General features: G+C 35.5%; 1 protein-coding gene across 2 annotated transcripts in view; it reads left to right on the top strand.

Moving 5' to 3' along the window:
* The first annotated feature begins 2879 nt into the window (after positions 1-2879).
* FCHO2 (FCH and mu domain containing endocytic adaptor 2) overlaps positions 2880-19000 on the top strand; it is a 113776-nt gene continuing 97655 nt past the window's right edge. For both annotated transcript variants that reach the window (XM_053912740.1, XM_053912732.1), the window contains exons 1-2: positions 2880-3013; positions 18259-18350. In XM_053912740.1, coding sequence (XP_053768715.1) covers positions 2981-3013; positions 18259-18350 — 125 coding nt within the window. In that variant the 5' untranslated portion in view covers positions 2880-2980. The remainder of the gene's footprint in view (positions 3014-18258; positions 18351-19000) is intronic.

The raw sequence follows: 19000 nt of genomic DNA, 5'->3' as shown, positions 1-19000 counted from the left end.
GGTGGATGCACCCAAAATTTGAAAACTAAATTGTTTTAGGGGTCCCTTCTAACAGAAGATCTGCTAGAGCCAATCTTGAACATTATTATTTTAGTTTTATTTTAGTTTTATTATAAAAGGCAGCTTATCCTTTCGAAAGTATACTCAAACCCAAAAGAACTCTTTTGAAAATATTTAAAGTCATGTGAGAAAATTAAATCAAGTAGAACTTAAATAATAACTTTTATTATAGGTTCTACGATCTAGCAACAATTAATAGTATGAGTAAAAGAAGAATGGATTTATTGCATATCCAAAGTCTCATGCACCTGGAATTTCTGTAATAGGCCCAGTCACTCATCCATTCTTTCACTGAACATTTAGTAAGTGAGTATTCAGTGCAGTATTACAGGCAGTATTATAGGCAGTGAGGGGAAGGAACATTGCTGTTATCTATGTCAGTTTTTAATAATTTCAGAGTCTCTTTGGATAAGCAAGGGTAATTGTGTGTGGCACAAATACTTCAGTGCATATGAATGAGCTCCCCACTTAGGACCTTATCTGTGTTCTGCCAGAGTATATGTGCATCCCTGGAAACCTCACTTGAGAGGACAGGAGGTGGGTGATACTACTCACATTCTTCTACTACAACTTTCTGCCTGAAATTTAGAAAACTTAATCACCATTTAATATAAAGTCCCACAATTTAAATACCAGTCAATTATAGCAAATGGGGTGTTGACCCTAATAAACCTTGTAAATAACCAAAATAACCAAAAGGATATTTATCTTTGTGGCAGGCCTCCCTGTAATATTTATAAAATCAGAGGTAAGAGTACAATGGAGGCCAGCGTATTGTGTGCAACTGTTTGAATATGTACTGTGTTAAATTGTCAGTGTTGGTAGCACAAATGGGAACACCAAGAGAAGGAAAATTTGTGCTTGACACCACTTTGTTATGCAAAACAACACTTTTCAAGAATCTATTGCATTCAAGCTGAGAGAGGATTCCACAAGTTAACTGTTTGTCCTTTTTTTTTTTTTTTTTTTTTTTTAACCTAAACTCTTCTGCTTCTCAAATTCTGACTGAATTTCACAGCAGACTATTTCTGAAACGGGCAGCTATGTTATCCAGAAATTTTCACTGCATTTGGAGTCCACTTTCTGTTTAAAGACATGGGGGCAAGAGATACGAAGTTTTCCCCTGGGGCCAAGTAGTGTCGGCCATGGGAGAGGGCATTTATGATTGTAGGACAGTGTTCCACATTAGAGCAGGAGTGGCAGAGGCACCTCTATGTTTTTAAAATAAATTAATGTGTGCGTTTGTGATAGGTAAGGTCTTTGAAAGCACGGGGTCCAGGACAGGGGCGTTTCCTGCCCAGCTCTAAGAATGTTAGTGCTTTGTGATACTGGGAATTTAGTGCCAATCTCATTTGCATGGAGATCTAGATGGTTGTATTTTTTTCCACAATTTTTCCAGCATCATAAAAGACAATACTAGACTAATGACTTAGAGAATGGTAACATATTTCCAAGTGTGACTTTCCCAAAAGTTAGGTGTTAATGACAATGTTACGAAGACTTTCTATAGGAAAGAAATAGTAAACATTTATACAAAAAGAGAATAGTATAGTGAACCACCACGTTTCCATTACCTAGCTTCAACAATGGACAACTCATGGTCAATCTTGTTCCATTTGTACTCCTATTCATCCCCCCTCCCTCAATGAACTTTTAAGAAAATTCTAGATGTCTTATCATTATATCCTATATGTATATCTAAAAGATATTCTTAAAAAAATACGACAATATCATTACCCAATTAGTCCCAATTCAACACTTTCCAGTTTCATCCATGTGAAAGGTACCATATGGCTTTCTTTTACTTTTGAGGATGTAAATAAATTTCAGTGAAGAAACAGTGTTGTTTATTATGTCTGAAGTCACAAGATCTGAGGAGGTGTAACGTGTTTGTACAGTTAACGCTACACTAAATCTCTTTGAGGGCTTGGCTTCAAGACCTGCTGACCTGGTGACGGTGAACTTGAGACCTCCGTTCAAGGGCTTAATTCTTTTCGCTTAACTTTTGGGAAAACAAGGCATGGGAAGGGGATTTAATTTTTCTGTTATGCTGAGGCATGTTCAAACTTGTTTCTTTTTCCAAAATGTTAAAGTTGCTAAGAGAACCATGGACTTAGACGAACAAGTCCTGGATGAGACTTTTAAAAAGAAAAACCTGCCTGGGTCAGGGAAATTTGTTCGTTTCGGGTCCTGTTCCTGCTGTCAGCCGTCCTGGCTAGTTTGCGCCGGGCGTGCTAGAGGTCACGGACTCGGTGCCTGGGTCTTGCGCCGCTCCAGTGGCAATCTGGCGACACTGGGCGTTTCCTCCTTTTCCGGCCTCGGAGAGTTTTGTTTTGGTTCTTAGTGCCCTGTCAAGGAAAAGCACCCTGTTGACCAAAGGTTTCTCAGAGACTCCTCCAAGTGGCCAGCGGCCAAGTTTCCCCTATCCCAGCTTGCCCAGCCTCAGGATCCATTCGGATCCTCGAAGGCGGGGGAAGCGAGTCTTGTGAGAAGGAACTGAGCTGGCAGCCAAGCTATGGGCTCAACTGCCGCTAGCTGGCCACTCCCTTAGCTCAGTCCCTTAGCGTCCAGTACCCGTCTCACCACAGAGGGTGTGGACAGTCTTCTCGATGACTCCTCAGGGATCCGGTTCTCCACCATTCCCAAGTGAATACTCAATTTAGCCCCGCCCGCGCTAGGGAGACAGAAAAAGGCCAGTAAAACCCGGGAATGGGACCTCAGGCGCATGCGCACACCAGGCGGCTTCAAGTGTTCGTCCCCTCGTCGCAGCCGCTAGGTGGCGCATGCGCCCTGGAGGGTACGGGCTGGACTCTGGGAAGAAGGCGGTGGCGGTGGAAGGCGGGGGCGCCGTGGGGGCCGGGCCGGTGTTTACACAGCGGCGGGCGGGCGCGGACGCAGAACCCGGCGCGGCGGCGGCACGATGGTCATGGCGCATTTCGTCGAGAATTTTTGGGTAAGAGGAGGATATTAGAAATTGCGTGGGTTTCGGAGTCCAAGGCTTTCTGTGCTTGGGACCGTAGCGGCAGCGTCTCCGCGGACAGGGTGAGCGTCCTCGGACCGCCGCCTGCTGGGTTCCGCCTGGATAAAGCCTAGGGGGCGACGGGTCGGCGGCCGCCCGGACTCGCAGGCTCGCAGCCCCTGCGGGGTACGGGGGCTGGCAGCGTGGCCCCTCAACCCGCGGCGGGGAGGCTGAGGACCGCCCGCCGCCCGCGCTGGGACAAAGCGCGAATGGGGCGGGAGACGGGATCCGGCCGCTGAGGCTCCGGGCGCCGGGCGTGCTCGGCGGCTGGACGCGCACGACGGGCCCGCGGCGCGGCCGCCCCCAGCTACGCGCCGTCGGCGAGCGCGGGCCCCAGCCAGGTGGAGGGGGCTCGCCTCCCTCCCGCGCGGCTGCCCCCCGTCTGAGCCCTTTTGCCCCCCACCATTTTCACACTAAATCCCGTGCCGGGGCCGGATCAGCACTTCCTCTCGGCTTCGCAGTTCGGCTCGTAGGTCTGTGCCCAGGACTTTGCCTCTGGGCCTGTTCACAAAGCGTATAAAAGTTGAATTTAATGTAACTCGATTCTTGGGGCTTAAGTGCACCGAGACTTCCCCTTGTCCCTGTGCGCCTTCCCCTTCCTCATTCTTTCCACACCCCTCCTCTTAACTTAGTATTAGGTTCTTCTTTGGGAATGACTTCTCACTCTCCCTGTGGTGTTTTGCTGTAGTTATTGTTTATTGTCATGGGAAGTACAGTTCAGCCTTGTACAGGAAAGTAATATATTTACTCAAGTATCTTGGATGAATCTCATTTTATGCCCTGACAGTTACAAGTACTACATTCCATTTTAAGGTTTAGAAATATTTAAAGGAGTAATCTTTCAGTGCATAGGGTTGTGCCTTAAATTCTTATTTTTAAGTGTCTCAAGCATGAACTTGTAGTAATCAAATTAGTTCACAGTTGTCTTGTCTGTTCCTTGTTTTCCACAGGCAACATAAATACATTAGGTTTTTCTTTTTTTAAAAAAGCCAGCTTTATCGAGGTACAATTCATATACCATACAGTACTCCCATTTAAGTGTACAATTCAAGGATTATTTTGTATGTTCACAGAATTGTGCAGACATAACCACAGTCAATTTTAGAACAATTTTAGCACCTCAGAAGGAATATTAGCAGTTACTTCCCGTTTCCCTCCTGCCTCAGCCCTAGGCAACTCATCTATAGATTTCTGCCTCTGTAGATTTGTCTATTCTGAACATATTAAATAAATGGGATCATGTATGTGGTCCTTTGTGACTGGCTTCTTTCACTTAGCATGTTTCCAGTCTTCAGGATGTAACATGCTTGTATCGGTACTTAATTCAGTTTTATGACTAAGCATTCCATTGTGTGTATGTGTGTGTGTGTGTGTACACACAACATTTTTTTTATCCGGTAATGGACATTTACTGGTTTCCTCTTTTTGGCTATTATGAATAATGCTGCTATGATCATTTTTGTACAAGTTTTCTTGTGCACATATCTTCATTTCTTTTGGGAATGGAGTTGCTGGGTCATATGGTAATTCTCTGTTTAACATTTCAAGGAACCACCAAACTGTTTTTCAGAATGGCAGAACCATTTTATAATTCCACTGTCAGTGTCTGAGGATTCCAGTTTTTCCACACGCTGGACAACACTTCTTGTTATCTGTCTTTTCTTTCTTTTTTTTTTTTTAAGATTTTATTTATTTTTAGAGAGAGGGAAAGGTAGGGAGAAAGAGTGGGATAGAAACATCCATGTAAGAGAGAAATGTTCATTTGCCCCTTGTTCACGCCCAGACCCCGGATGAACCTGCAACCCAGGCATGTGCCCTGACCAGAATTGAACTGGCAACCCTCTGCTTTGCAGAACAGTGCCCAACCACCTGAGCCACACTGATTGGTATACAGTGGATGGGTATGAAGTAGGATCTCATTGTGGTTTTGATTTGCATTTCTGTTGTGGCTAATGATGTTAAACATCTTTTCATGTGTTTATTGCCCATTTATGTATTTTCTTTGGCAAAATATCTGTTTAGATTCATTGCCCACTTTTAGATTGGTTTGTCTTATTACTGAGTTTTAAAGTTCTTTTGATATTCTGGGTACATGTCTCATCAGATATATGACTTTGTAAACATTTTCTCTCATTCTGTGGGTTATCTTTTTCACTTTCTTGATGGTGTACTTTGAAGTACAAATGTTTTCAATTTTGATGAAGTCTTGTTGCAATCCAATTTATCTGATTTTTCTGTTATGCTTTTGTTATTTATCTAAGAAGTCTCTCCTAGACCAAGGTCACAGAGGTTTTTTTGCGGGGGAGGATTTTTATAAGAGTTTATTTCAGCCAAACTGACAAGATATGCTGAGGAGCAAGTTCCCAAGGTCTCGAAGATTTACTTCTATTGTTTTCTTCTGTGGATTTTATAGCTTTAGCTCTTACATTTACGCCTATGATCCAGTTGAAGTTAATTTTTGTGTGTGGTGTGAAGAAGAGATAAAATTTCATTCTTTTGCATATGAAAAGTTCCAGCACCATTTGTTGAAAAGGGTCTTCTTTCTTCATTTGAATAGTCTTGGTATCCTTGCTGAAAATCAGTTGACTGTAGATGTATGGGTTTATTTCTGGATTTATAGTTGTATTCCATTGTTTATCCTTATGCTAGTACCACACTGTTTTGATTACTGTAGCTTTGTAGTAAGTTTGGGATCAGGAGTATGAGTGCTCCGACTTTGTCATTTTTTTTAAGGTTAGTTTGGCTATTCTGGGTCCCTTGTATTTCCATTGAATTTTTGGTTTAGCCTATCAGCCTGTGCCAGACTTTAGGTTTTACAATGGCAATTTATAACACTTTTATTTTATTTTATTTAAAGATTTTATTCATTTATTTTTGGAGATAGGGGAAGGGAGGGAGAAAGAGAGGGAGAGAAACATCAATGTATGGTTGCCTTTTTCATCCCCGCTACAGGGGACCCAGCACATGACCTAGACTGAGAATTGAACCTGCGACCCTTTGGTTTGCAGGCCTGCATTCAGTCCACTGAGCCACATCAGCCAGGGCTATAAAATGTTTTGCATATTTTTAAAAAATATTTTAAAATTTTTGTTTATTGATTTGAGACAGACAGACATTGATTTTGTTGTTCCACTTATGCATTCATTGGTTGTTTCTTGTATGTTCTCTGACTGGGGATCGAACCCTCAACCTTGATGTATCTGGATAACACTAACCAACTGAGCTACACAGCTATAGCTGTTTTGCATACTTTTTTGATGCATGAATGTGTTTTGGAAGTTTAACTTACTAGCATTTTAAAGTTATCTTTTGTTTTCTGTTAACTGAGCTTAAGAACGTAGCATTGTTTGATATTTTTGGCTATTATGAATAATGCTTCTATAAACATTTTTGTACAAGTTTTGTGTATGTACCTTTTTTAGTCCCTCTTAATAGAGGAATAAATTTGGCTATCTGAAATCTACAGTGAATCCCAAGTCTAATTTATGTTTCAGTCTTTGCCTTCACTTCACTATTGAGTACAAATAGTTAAAATAGACTGCATTTTATTTTACTTCCAAGACTGGTATTGGGGCCAAAAGCTCTAATTGATTAGAGTTTAAAAAGCTCTGAAGGAGGGTTAAATGAACTGGGGAAGTCTAGGAACCAAATAACTTCTGAGAATTTGATAGTTGTCTGTTTAAAACAACTTAAAAATTTTCATGTCTTAGGATCACTTATAATATAATTTCTTAAAATAGACAACTTGCAACTAATTTCACTTTTCTCCTTGAATGTTTTAAGTGGCACTGTAAGAACAAAATAAAACTTGCCAGAGTGAGATAATGGGAACCTTTAAAGTTTTAGGTTTGTAACCAAACAACCTATTGTTTTTTTCTCCTACATGCAAAAAGACAAACCTTTTGTTGTGGCATTTTATTAGAGGAAAATTTAAATGATTCAAACTCTCTTCAAGCTCTTTCGAAAGCAGTACATCCTGCGTTTTTCTCTAAAATACAATTTTTTAAAACTAAAACTATGCTGTGTTACAGATTCTTCTACTTATATAGTATTAAGTAAAGAAGAGATAAATGTATTCAATATTTGAACTTCATAAACTACAGGTGTTTTGTTGCTGATAAGTCAGTTTTTGCCACGAAGGATAAATGCCATTGATGATCAAGCTAAAAATGTTTTTCTTTTCTATTAAAATTGGACTACAAAAATCTTTTAAGTTTTTATTTATTGATTTGAGAGAGAGGTGTGGGGGAAGAGAGAGAGATTTGTTGTTCCACATATTTAAGCATTCATTGGTTGATTCTTGTATGTGCCGTGATGGATGGAACCCCTAACCATGGTATATCAGGACAATGCTCTAACCAACTGAGCTACCCGGTTAGGGCAGGACAGCAAAAATCTTAATAGTAGACACCACACCATTGCCTTTAATATGTAAAAACAAATTTTGGCCCGTCAAAAGATTATATAACTTTAAAAAGATAACAATTACTACAGTGAGGAAGTATCTCTGTGTGCTGCTCCATTCTCCTAAGAGTTGAGTACTAGTTAGTAATACTTCTGAGATTCTCTATGTGAACATTGCACCATAAGTATTAAAATAGCTTTATGTTTTGTATAAGTTCAGATTATTAAATTCAGGAGTTAAAATTTTTTTTTAAGGAATGGATTTCATAGGTGATAATTATTGAAGGGGGAGAATAAGTAAGCATGACATGCTTGATTAGATAGCTTAGAAATCTCATTTTGAGGCATTTTTTCCAAAGACACCAAGTATTTTTTAGCATATATCACATTGTAATAAACTGACATTTTTAGTTAGGTAAATTTTTCCAAAGATATTTCTAGTCAGCACATCAAGAATGAACAACAGTTATCTTAGGAATTTTAATCCGGAAATTTTTCCTTATTTCTTTTCCTTATTTCTTTTACTGATTAACTAGTGCAAGAATTTCATTCCATTTTTTTGTTGATTTCACTGGTATTGTTATACTTAAAATAAAATTGGAGCACTTGGTTATATATCCCAAATTTGATCTGTGATTATACAAGTGAACTGAGAGGTTTTTTAAAACCCTGGAATTGCTATTAATAGGACATTGAACACGAAACATTGTTGTATTTTTGCTTGATTATTTAATATTAATTTAGTGTCTTAGATGAGACTAACAACCACATACACACACATACATACTTTATTTGGGGTTATTTAATAATATGATAATTTAAAAATATATGTCTTTAGAGAATTAGTTGAACTGACTATAGAACCCAGAATATAGACTTTCTATTACTTGAAATTTCCAGATATTGTAGTTTGGGGTACCTGCTTAGGATATGATCCCATCAGAAGATATACTAAAATTTAAAAATTGTATTTGTATGTATATTTAAATATATACATTAATAGATTTATCAAATTTACATGATTCAGTATTCAAAAGGTATAAAAGGGAGTAAATACAGTGTAAAATCTCCTTTCTTTTCTCCAGCCATCAAGATCTCCTCAAAGGCAATCGCTTTCTCAGTTACCAGTTTCTCATATAGATTGCCAGAGATAACCTATGTGTATATAAGCAAATAACATCCACTAAGTTAAAATATATTATTGTATAACTGTTAGCCAGTTAGCCATGCCCAAATTGTTTTCATTTTTAACAGGCTATGAAAATGCAAACTACAGATTTATCTAACTAGGCTCAAGTAGATTTGACAGGTAGACATTATAAAATTATAGTATTTTAGAAGGCACTAAATTTTATTGCCAGGTCCTTAGACTTTTTGGTGGGGGTTGGGGTGGAGGGAAGATTGTTTTGTATTTTTGCCTTAATCTAGAAGGCGTTGGAAAGTGGGAAATTGTTACTGATTTAGTCTGCATAAATTCAGTTCAGGGAAGGATTTTAGAACATTGACTTAGAAAGGATAAAAATTCACTGTCTGGTTTATTTTCTAGTCCTACACACTAAATCCTAAGTGCTCTAATCCTTTCCGAAGAAATTATTTAGGCAAAGGCATGGGAGAACAGGTATACTTTGTATTATCCTGCATATTTGGCTAGCATAAGACCTTTGGAAGTAGGGTTTTTGTTTTTGTTTTTTGAGTCGGGGTATCTTTTGAGATTATCCATCCTGATTTCATAATTCTAGAACAATCTTAAGAAATCCAGTGTCAGAAAATCCAGTGTAGAAATACAGTGTCATGCAGACTTAAAAAGGGAAATAGGGCTTGGCTTTCAATTTACCTAGTGTGGAAAAATTAAAGAATATTAGAGTTAGAAGAATTTTAGTAATAATTGGGTCCACAGAGGTTAGCATAAATTGGTCAGATGTGGGGAGAAACAAAAACAGTGCAACAGCAACTGAGATGTATAGTTATATCTGCTGATGAAGATGCTAGAGAATGTTGCTGGAATGACCAGAGTTTGCGAGGATTAAATTGGGAAATGATTAGTGAACTGTGTGATGAAGATGAGGCACATAATTCCATCAGTTCCATCGGGCTTATACAATTCCTTGATGGATTGGAGGAGTAAAAGTTATGGAAGATATTGAATAGCATGTTTGGTTGACTTTAGGGAAAAGATAGGAAAGCACAATATAAGTAAAGCCAGTTGGGGCCTTAAAACTAACAAGTGTTAGTTTCTGATTGGGTGAAATAACAGCCAGTGAAGATGGTTTTCCCTTTTAATTATAACCATCATGATGTAGTAGGTAAAACACAGAAGAATAGAGAAGAAAGTAAAAATTACTGTAGCCTTTTCCTCTATCCTCTGAGATCCTTAGAAATGAAAATTTTAAAATGGGGGTTCTATTATGTAGTTTTGTATCTAGAGTTTTCAAGTGTTATTATCATCAAGCATTTTTCTCATGTGACTAAGTATTCTTGAAAATATTTTCAGTGACTACGTATGTTTCCATGGAATAGAGAGGCCAAATTTTTTTTAACCATCCCCCCATTTGGATAGATAGGTTATTTCTAGTTTTATTACATTTATAAATTATAAGGGCTGGAGATTTAGGTATTGATATATACAATATGCCAGTTTAAGAGGCAGCCTTCTGTGTTTTTTGTAAGCATAGATTGAAGAGTTTTTGAGAAAGCTGAAATTGTGAAGTTTTATTATTTTCATTTTGAAAGTAATGAAAATTACATTCATGTAAGGGTTACAGAAAATTTGAAAGATATAAAAATGAAAAAAACAACTGCTCTTTTTGTTGAATCCATATGTAATATCTATTTAGATGGCTTTTAGGATTTAACTTAAAGAATTTAAAGAGGTGAGTTATAATGAAAAAGATCAGGGAGTAGTATCTGACAGGTGGGAAAACAGTTTTTTAATGTGATAAGATTTATTTCCTTCAGTCTATTGACAAAGGTTTGAGTAAATTTGTACCTGCGTTGAGTAGTTTTGACTGCTGAGAACTGCTCATTCCACATATTTTAATGACTATTTTGCTTTAGCAGTATTTTGTCAATAGTTCTGCAGAATAGTTTCAGTGATCATGTGTGAAAAACTGCTTCCATATATTTTATTCTTTTTTTCCAGCAGTTTTCAAGGCAAAAAGGCACTGGATGGCTGTCATTACATGTTTGTTGAATTCCCATCAAAAGTGTTTAAGAGATTCTTTGCCAGAGAGGCCATTCTTCAAAGACAATAAAAGTATCTTTAGAATTAAATGTATCTTTAGTTAAATGTTTTGTTTTTCAGAGAAAGCAGATAAGGTAAGACTACGTCAGACATGTATTAATGTTATACTTTGCATTGATTTGTCCAAGGTTTTCTAATATATGTTGGTAAGAGCTAAAGTAAAAGGGGAATGTAGAAAGGTAGGAAGTGATGTTTGTTTGCTTATTTATTTATGAAAATGCCTGGAGTTCAAAGGAAGGTTAGGCATGTTATTGTTCAGAGGACAGCACCTCCTGACCTTTTCTCTTCCCCCTCCGAAAATACGTATTTTAGTTGGAAAGGTAAAATCAACTTCTTAATTCATACAGTCTATATTCTTATCTTCTGGACTCAAAAATTGAAGTATTTAATTTACTGTTGCCTTTGAAAGAGAAGTTTCAGACCATTAACTAAAATCTATGGGGTTTATAGCTTTGTGCTTTTCTACTGTTACTTTTGTGGCTGTTAAAACCTAAGTGAGTTCCATTTTAGTTAAAATAGAAATTTCATAGCCTTGTTAAAGGAGGTACGCATTTTTTTTCAAATGGAAATATGTTATATTGTATTTTATAATCTATTTAAGAAATTTTCTGTATGAAGTTATAAAATCAGCCAGAAAAAGATGCCTTTGGATTTCCAAAATAAGTTTGATGACTAATTTAAACTTTAAATTTGAAATTTCAAGGATATCTTAGTTGTAGATTACATTAGACTAGGAAAAAATATGAGCATTTTTAGTGACTTGGTGACCTTATTTATAACTTATCTTTTTTGCTAAATTTCACTTCAGTTGCTAATTTAAGTGCAAGACAATATGCATAGTAAACCTCATTTTCATATTAAAAAGTAGTATGTTATTGTATGTATTCAAAAAGGAATCTGGACTGATACACATCAAACTGCAGTCATCTTAGTTAAATTAGAGTGGTAAGAGGAAACAGTAGGAACTGAGAAGTTTTTAAAAGACCTGTATGATTCTGGACTTTCGTTTTTTGGAGGATAATAAAACTTTTTTTTCTACTTTATCCTAGGAATAATAATACAAAGATTTTTAACACTTATTTTTATTGAATTATAACATCAATTGATGTTCTCTGAAAGTCATACCTCTTTGTAAAGTACATTACGATTAGCAGATAAAAAATCCTATTTTAGCGCAAACCTTCATAGCAGTTGTCCTCTTTGGGCCAGCAGTAGTGTCAATAGCTGGTTTTGTCAGTTAATACTGAAAATTTCTCTGCAAAAATCTATTGATTAAAAAGGATAAAAATATTTTGTACTGAACTTTTTGGACAATGTTATTGAGCTATATTGTCCATACTATACTATACTGTACCATACCATACCATATGGGTGAGTCATTTAAAGCCTACAGTTCAGTGGTTTGGGTAATAATATTCACAGTCAGTTGTGATAATACTTGGAATCATCATCACAGTCAATTTAAAAACATTTTCATTACCTCAAAAAGAAACTCTGTACCTTTTATAATCCCCTACATTACCACCCACCCCCCAAGCAACCCACTAATCTACTTTCTGTCTTTATTTTTGTATTCTAGACTTTAATATGAATGGAATCATCGAATAGTATGTGGTCTTTTGTGATTGGCTTTGTCTTAGCATAATGTTTTCAAGGTTAATCAATATTGTTGCATATATCAGTGCTTTACTTCTTTTATGGCTGAATATGTTCTAGTGCATGGGTATATCACATTTCATTTATCATTTTGTCAGGTGATGGACTTTTGGGTTGTTTCCACCCTTTGGTTCTTATGAGTAATGCCGCTATAAACATTCTTGGTCAGATTTCTTTGGGAACATATGTATTTACTTGTGTCGATTAAACTGATGAATAGCCAGCTGTAAAGAAGCTCATCACTGATTAGTAAATACCTACTTTTGAAAGTCTAGCTACAGGTGTCCCTCATTTTGTGCTTTGCTTTATTGTGCTCCACAGATGTGTTTTTTATAAATTGAAGACAAAACCCTCCAAAAAAGCTTACGACTTGCTTTTTTGTCACACTCACATTGTTACGGTGGTCTGGAACTGAACACGCAGTGTCTCTGAGGTTTGCCTGTATTTGGTTATGGTTTTTTTGTTTTTGTTTTTGGTGGGTGACAATAATGTTACATTGATTATGGTGATGGTTGCACAACTGTAAATATCCAAAAAATTATTACAATGTACATTTTAAATGGGTGAATTGTATAGTGTGTGAATTATATCTCAATAAAACTGTTGTAAAAAAGAGTAATTTAAAAATTTGAACAGGGGAATAAACAGCCATTGATAAGCAAGATTTTATATCAACAGTTATAGTATATTTGGGAGAAAATTGCATTTTAAAACTGCTTTTTTATGATAGCTCTTAACTCTGTTATGTCTATATTGAAGACTTGGCTTACTTATTATTAATTTTTTCATTGGAAAGTTATTCTGTACTCATCATTCCACTTCCCAGAAGTAATTTGCTGTCAATAGTTTGCTGTATATGCCTTCAGATTCTTTTTGTCTACATACATATGCAACATGTTATTTTTTTCAGTGAAAATGAAATCCTACTAGGTTTCTGTTTTCCACTTTCCTTTATAATTCAATTCAGTTTAATTTTTTTACCTTAAAAAAAAATCAGGCCTCCATGGAAGAATGGGCCATTATGAATGTTGCAGTCATCTGCTACCAATGAACATAAATAGCAACCATATCCAACTGTTAGGGAGGGCTGACCTTTCTAAGTAAATATGATTTGACCATTCAACTAAAAAAAAAAATCTTGCTTATATATGGAACCTCCATGTATATTTTTCAGCAGTTTCCTATAAATCTATAATTATTTCAAATTAAAAATATATTTTTCTTATTAGGAAGATACCAACCTCCAGAAATTGAGGTAGCAAGAACCAGTTTGTTAAGACAAGACAAAACCAAGCAAAACTGTTCTCCAAGAGAAAAAGGGAATCTCCCAACTTCTCTTTTTTTCTTTTTTTTTAAACAACCTTATCGAAGCATATTTTTTTGTCTACCCATTTTAAGTGTGCAGTTTAATGGTTTTTAGTAACTTTACAGAGTGTTGCAACCATCACCATAAATCAGTTTTAGAGTATTTTTATCTTCCCAATAATTAATAATTAGATCCCTCATGCTCATATACAGTTAATTCTCTTTTTCACCGTTAGTTCTAGGCAGCCACTAATCTACTTTCTTTCTCTGTAGATTTCACTATTCTGGACATTTCATACAATCATACAAAATGTGGTCTCTTGTGTCTGGCTTCTTTCACTTAGTAAAATGTTTATGAGGTTCATAAAGTAGGGTGTGTCAGTGTTTGTTCCTTTTTGTGGCTGCATTGTACTACATTTATGGCTACACCTCCTTTTGTCAATCCGTTTACCAGTTGATGGACATTTAGGTTGTTCCCAACATAGGTTATTTTTGGCTGTTGTATGTTGGGGGTTTTTTTATTGACAGTATATCTGGGTAGATTTTTAAAATTAATACTTAAAATATGCAAGTTTTTTCTGCTGTAGTCTTTTAAAAACACTAGTATTTCATTGTAGGATATACTATCATTTATTTAAGCAGTGATGTTAGTGGATGTTTTTGAATAGTTTCTGATTTTTAACTTTACGAACAGCACTGCAGTGAGTATTCTTCCGCATATTTTTTTGTATGTGTGTTGGTGATACAGAGTTCTAAAAGTGGAATTTCTGAGTCAAAGGTCCCGAACATTCACAGATTTAGTAAAATATTGAAGAACAGAAGACTTCTTTAGTCATAATTCTATTTGATAATAAGGTCTCTTGTCATGTTATTTGTACATTTGTGTATTCTTAGTTAGCCAAGGAAAAGAAAGTTGTGCTTGCTTGAGTTAATGAATATGTTAAGAAAAAATATTTTTGTGTTGAAAATAATAGGAACATGTCCACTTCAAGGTCTAGTATAATGAAATGAATATGCAATCCAGAAATTTTTCCTGTGTTACTTTTCTTTGTATTAGAACCATCTGCTATAAAGGCTACTGTAAAAGTTACAGAAATTGCATAGAAGTGCTTTTAGTTAAAAAGTACTGGGTAGTCTCAAAATGGTGGCAGAATTATGAGTTATGATCGTAACTTTCAAGAGTGGTCTCTCTTCCTATTTTCCCAGAATTTCGAATATTTTGTGTGACACCGAAGCCAAATAGGTCTAGACCATATTGCTCAGTCTCCTACTGTATTTTGTACATGTATGTGAAAGGTATATTCAATACATCATCAGCTTATCAAGGTTATAAAGTAAGTTTTTGATAAGGTGACAATAAAACCTAGGTTCTTTGTTAGACACCTTGACTTAGAATTTTTTTAAGAGTGGTTTGAGGTATTAAATTTTTTGCTTTGTTTGTACCGAAGAAAAAGTTATAATTAATAAATATTTGTGTTAGTAGGTTTGTGAAATTATAAAAGGAAAAGGTGCCTAGAGTCAGGCTCATTACATTTTTTGACATTAGTAAATGTATAAATCTCAAATAGGTAGAAATGACAGTTGGGTTGGTAATCATGCAGGGTGTTTATGTTTAGCCCGTAGTGTCTTTCGAGGCAGGCTTCTTTTGCATCACATCCTTATTAGGAGGACTTTCCAAGTGAAGACTTGGGGGATGGAGTAGCTGGTACTTTTCCCTAAGGTATATTATGTTACTGTTACTATTTTAATATTATATTGTATAGTAAGCAAATTAATACACCTTATTCCTTGTATTGGGAATTTTAAGTAATATGCTGCTTGGATATCTGAACTTCCCAAATAAAGAGCTTACTCCTTCAAAAACTTAATGAGAACCCAGATTTCTGAATATAATTTAACCTCATCTTTTGATTACTTAATATTTAAAGTACTGTAACAGTGACACAACATTCTCAGGACTTTCTTGTACTAATTACAAGATGGTCTCCAAGTTCCTGTCTCCTTAAAAATATTTTTTTTTTGTTCTTTCCCTTGTAAGCCTGGTAAATATATATTTTTTCCTAATGGTCTGTGCACTGGTTTGCATAGCCCATCACTCCCAGCTCTTTTCCAGTTTGCCCTTTATGCATAATGCACGTTGGGAACCCAGGTAACCTGGACTTGTTAGAATTATGTGCAAATGAGAACTAGTAGGTGTTGTCAGGTGAGAACTTTGGGGCATGAGCGCTATAGACTTTGGATTTTAAGGTTTTAGATTTTAGGTTTGTTTTTCTGAGGGTTCATATTATTGGAGTTGGTGGATCATCTAATCATTTGTAGTTTCTATATTATATTCAAGTAATGGAATGAAGCCCTCAGAGGTTTCAGGCCTGCCATTATTTGTCTGTAGTTTTATTTAGTAATCTGCATATAGCAATGCAAAATGATGTTATTTTGCTTGCTGTAGCTAGTGGTGATGGTTACCTCAAAAAATGTTCTTACTTTGGCCGGAATAAATTTGTGTGAAAAACCCAGGGGAAGTAAAAACTAAAGTTAGATAATAAATTTTTTCTTTATCTTAAATGTGAAAAATTGTAGAAGCCACATGGATGTGTTTGGATTCATAAGAGACTGTAGTTTTATGTTATATTTCTGAAAAATGGAAATGGATGTTCAAAATGCTAAGGATATTTATATTATCTCCTCATAAATGAAACATTTTAATTTGTTGTATGTGTGGAAAACTAATTACGTGGTATATTAGCTGACAAGTTCATTAGGGATCACTACAACACATGGAAGTTTCTGTGTTTCCTGTTTTCGATAAACTTTGGAAAAATTAGGTTTCAGGTTGTTTAACACTTGGCTTACGGTATTGTTTTTTATTTCCAGTAAATATATTCAGTGCTCAATTATTTTATTTTCTTTGAAGAAGAATAAAACTGTTCACTGAGGAGAGTTGTTGACCTTGGTTTATTGATAGCCTTTTATTGGGTTGGCGAAAAAGTCCATTTAGTTTTTTCCATAAAATAAAAGACACTGCTCATTTTCACTGATCACTTTATTGATTTGGATATTTTGAGTATGTCAGCTATCTCCTGCTATTGGCTTCTAGTGGGTAGAGGCCAGGGGTGCTGCTAAACATCTTCCAGTGCATAAGACAGCCTCACAGCAAAGAATTATTTGGCCAAAATGTCAGTAGTACCAAGAAACTTTGCAAACCACTTTTGACACATTTGATCAGTCATAGCACCTTCTCCATACACCGCACAAATCTTTTTATTGCGTTTCAGTTGTGTTTTTACTTTCTTGAGATAATAAAACATAATATGCTGAAAATGTTGCATATCCTCTTTCATCTTCAATATTAAAATGGCTACACAAAAATTCACCAATTTGGATAAATTTTAAAAAAATGAATGCTGATATGACAGCCATCACAATACAATCTAACAAAATTGTTTCGAATGAAGTTAAAGACAACTAAGTGATACTAGAGCCATGATACAGAAAAAACTAAAGGAACTTTTTGGCCAACCCAGTATTTCACCTGTAACATTGATGTTTCCAATTTTTTTTTTGTTATGACTTGCTAAGTTAGCATTTATTGGATTAAATAACAGTAAAGGTTTTGTAGTGTTGTATAAAGGTTTTGTAGTACTATCTAGTGGTCTGGTTCTGTTAATTTCCCGTTAGTTGAGGGTGAGCCAATAGACTGTTACTGCTCTTTTGTTAAAATTTTATCTGCTTTCTCACTTCTCAAATTGCTTAAGTTTACTGAGAGATATATTAGCAATTATAAAATGTCTTGTAGTATTCAATGCTTATATGCTTAGTAATATGTTGCCTTGACTCAGAAGTTAAGACTTAGTAATTTTAAAGCACAGACTTTTGAGTTAAGTCAGCAATTTTCAGCCTTTTCATCTCATGACACTCATAAACTAATTACTAAAATTTTGTAGCATATCAATATATTTTTTTGCTGACCTGCCAGTAAAAAATAGGTATAATTTTGATTTATTCACGCTGGATGGCTATTGTTGTGTTGGCTCTTGTCAGTTTTTTAATTTGACAATCTAAGGGAAAAGAGGTCAGTGCCCCTGACTAAACAGTCAGGTATTGCATGTTTTAAAAATTCTTGCGGACTACCAGTTTGTCATGGCAAGCCGGTTGAAAGTCGTTGAGTTAAATAATCAGGAATCCTTTAATGCATGTTCAAGGAATTGAATTGGTATTTTGGTTATGTATTTAAAGAGGTCCATGTTTATCTTTTCTAAATTATGCTGCATATTATTCCTTAAAATTTCAGACTTAGTTTCATTAATATACCCCTTATGAATGATTATAGAGTATGCATATATATATGTGATTGTATATGTAATAAATTATAAACTTTATGAAACCTTACAGTATTTCTTTGATACAGTTTAAAGTCATACATGAGCAACAGTGGTCACATTTAGGAAAGACAGCTCACCTAAATGTCAGAATTGAATATTAGTTAATGTAGGGTTATTCTTGTCATTTTGATCTTTGTTTCTCTCGTTCTTTTATTATTATTTTTTGTTACACTAAAAATCTTTTTAAATTATAGGGGGAAAAAAATAGTGGCTTTGATGTCCTTTACCATAATATGAAACATGGACAGATATCGACGAAAGAACTAGCAGATTTTGTAAGAGAAAGGTATGTATTTTTTTTGTCATTTAACAATTCATTACAAGTTAAGTTTTAGAATATAAGTAATTGAAAAAATTTTGGTTGTAAAGCAATCAAGTACAGTTGTTAAAAATATACGATAGTTATTTTAGGTTGGCCAAAAAGTTTGTGTGAATTTTTCCGTAAAATAAGACACTTTTAATTTTCACAAATAACTTCTATTGACTTGCATATTTTGAGTATGTCAGCTATCTTCCACATAGTATAACATTGATTTTTCTCAATTAATGTCTCAATTTGATTACTCTCAACTGCAACTCGTCTACCCGACTATGGAGCATCGTCCAGCAAGACATCTCCAGTACGAAACTTCACAAACCACTTTTGACCTGTTTGATCAGTCACAGCACCTTCTCCATAAACTGCACAAATCTTTTTTTTTTTTTTGCATTTCAGTTGTGTTTCTACCTTTCTTGAAATAATATGCCAAAAATGTTGCATATTTTTCCCATCTTCAATATTAAAATAGCTACACAAAAATTCACCAATTTTGATAAGGTTTTTTTTTAAATGCACACTGATATGACAACTGTCACAATACAGTCTAACAAAATTGTTTCCAATGAAGTTAAAGACCACTAAGCGCTACTAGAGCCTTCTTATGGAAAAAAACCAAA

This window comes from Desmodus rotundus, chromosome 1 (assembly GCF_022682495.2).
Source record: "Desmodus rotundus isolate HL8 chromosome 1, HLdesRot8A.1, whole genome shotgun sequence".
NCBI lineage: Eukaryota > Metazoa > Chordata > Mammalia > Chiroptera > Phyllostomidae > Desmodus > Desmodus rotundus.
Note: the sequence above shows the minus strand (reverse complement) of the source record. Positions and strands in the feature narration are given on the sequence as shown.